Here is a 1,941-nt window from a genome sequence, read left to right on the forward strand (position 1 = left end):
CTTTCCCTTGTCTGCTTACAGGCTTATAAATGCACTGTGCAGCTCCATCAAACCCCTGGTGTGTGCAGAAGACAGCCAAATACTCAAGCCAGAATTGTAAAAGACATTTTGTCTCCTCCATCTCATTGATTTAATTGGTTAGATATCTAATGACCTTAAACAGGTAGTCCTTAGCACTCCAGACAAATTGTTTTCTCAGTGGAACTTTAGGATGGGATTCCTCATCCAAAACTATTTTTTTCTGAAAATCTAGCATTTATAGGTGTATTGGGAAAGGAGCAGCAAAGTTTCACTTAGAACTTTTACTGCCTTTTCCAAAAAAGTTTCTTTAAGGTTCACTTTTTAGAGACACACAAGAAAAATCTGTTTACATTCTTTGCCATGGGAAAACTGTGATTCACGCCAGCATGCACCAAACAACCTCCCTTTTAGTTTAAAATTGGGTAGTTCGTAAGGGCTTTTTATTTGAATCACAGGTTATCAGGGAAACGACTCTCCTCTGTGAACATCTGAGCATGGCCTTTCCTCACTCTGTCACAATCACCTGAAAAGGGACTGCTAGGTTTGCAGCTGCTGCTCTGGTTTTGCCTGGTTCAGGACTGGTCCTTGCCAGAAGATGGAGATTTTTAAGTTTTACAAAACTGATGGGCAGCTTTATACATCCCCACTTCCCAGCTGGTAACATTTCACCATCCAGAACAATGTTCACTATAAACCCAGCACACTTTTAGGAGTGTTTTTAGCAAATACTTCTGGAAGGCAGAAAAATTATGACAGGCTGATGGATAAGGCTTTGTGTCTGGGAGAGCCTTCTGCCAGGATCACAGCACCACAGCTGATCTGCAGAGCCCAAAATTGCCACCTTTGCTTCTGTGAACTTGAGGCGAGTTTTCTTTGTTGTCAAAACTCATGTGAGGCATGAACCTTACACTTGTTAAAACCTAAGAGGAGGAGAAGTAAGTTTTTCCTTGTAAAGCTCCCTCATTGATACTATTTCTGGAGAGTCCACATGTGTCATTTTGTCACATCTAGAAGAAGCTTTGCACACACAAGTGCCTCTCCTTGCACTACCTACTCATGGCTGGAGAAGAGACGGGGCAAGCACCTTGTCCTCATTTCTCAGTGGCTTTTACAAACAAGAAGAGAGGGAAGGGGGAGACCAAAACCACAAGGGGCAATGTTAAACACCTGCCCTTAGAAGTGTCTTACCGTGCTCATGTGATTTGTTAACGTTCCTTGTGCGAAGTTCTGCCTTCAGCTGCACAGGGTGGCCATTCTCCTGGCCCTTAGACACCAGCTCCTGCAGTGCCTCAAACACCTGAGAAGAAGGAACACTGTCTCATTACATGGCCTCCTCTTCTTTCACTTGCCCCTGCCCCAGGCACTTTAGGAACTATAGGAAGACACAAGCTTTCAGCCCAAGTCTCCCGACATTTTTTTGCACAATACATAATCTGCCTGTGAGGTCAAGGGCATGTTTTTCAAACTCCTTGTTCACTTTACAGGTTCTTCCTGAAACTTCCAGCTCAAGGAGAAGGATATTGCCTATCTTCTGATGGGAAGGAAAGCAAGATATCTGTGCATCTAGTCAGCATCCGCAGAGGAGCTGTGGAGCTGTACTATAGAGGTAGGATGATAGATGGTGATCCCTACTCCCACTACAGGCCCTCATTCATATCTGAATAATGGCACACACAAGAGACTGAATTCAAACCCTAGTGGGGGAGAAGAGCTTATCAGAGAGCAGATTTTTACTAGGCTTCCAGGTTGGACAAGTGTAGCCATCCAACTCTGAGTAGCTTGCCCTAATCCAAAACTTCTCATGAGCTCCACTGCGGAATGACCAGCTTTGCCTTTCCCCTGAAGCTGTTACCATGTTTCAGAGAGGATGTGGACAGGCAGGGCTGGCTGGTTATTACTCACCCGTATATTTAGCAGGAA

General features: G+C 44.5%; 1 protein-coding gene across 1 annotated transcript in view; it reads right to left on the bottom strand.

The window, feature by feature from the left end:
- HMOX1 (heme oxygenase (decycling) 1) overlaps positions 1-1,941 on the bottom strand; it is a 5,815-nt gene that overhangs the window by 450 nt on the left and 3,424 nt on the right. Inside the window, exon 4 of the mRNA XM_010005773.1 lies at positions 1,210-1,329. Coding sequence (XP_010004075.1) covers positions 1,210-1,329 — 120 coding nt within the window. The remainder of the gene's footprint in view (positions 1-1,209; positions 1,330-1,941) is intronic.

The sequence above is a fragment of the Chaetura pelagica genome, unplaced genomic scaffold, assembly GCF_000747805.2.
Source record: "Chaetura pelagica isolate M959 unplaced genomic scaffold, ChaPel_1.0 scaffold79, whole genome shotgun sequence".
Classification (NCBI taxonomy): domain Eukaryota; kingdom Metazoa; phylum Chordata; class Aves; order Apodiformes; family Apodidae; genus Chaetura; species Chaetura pelagica.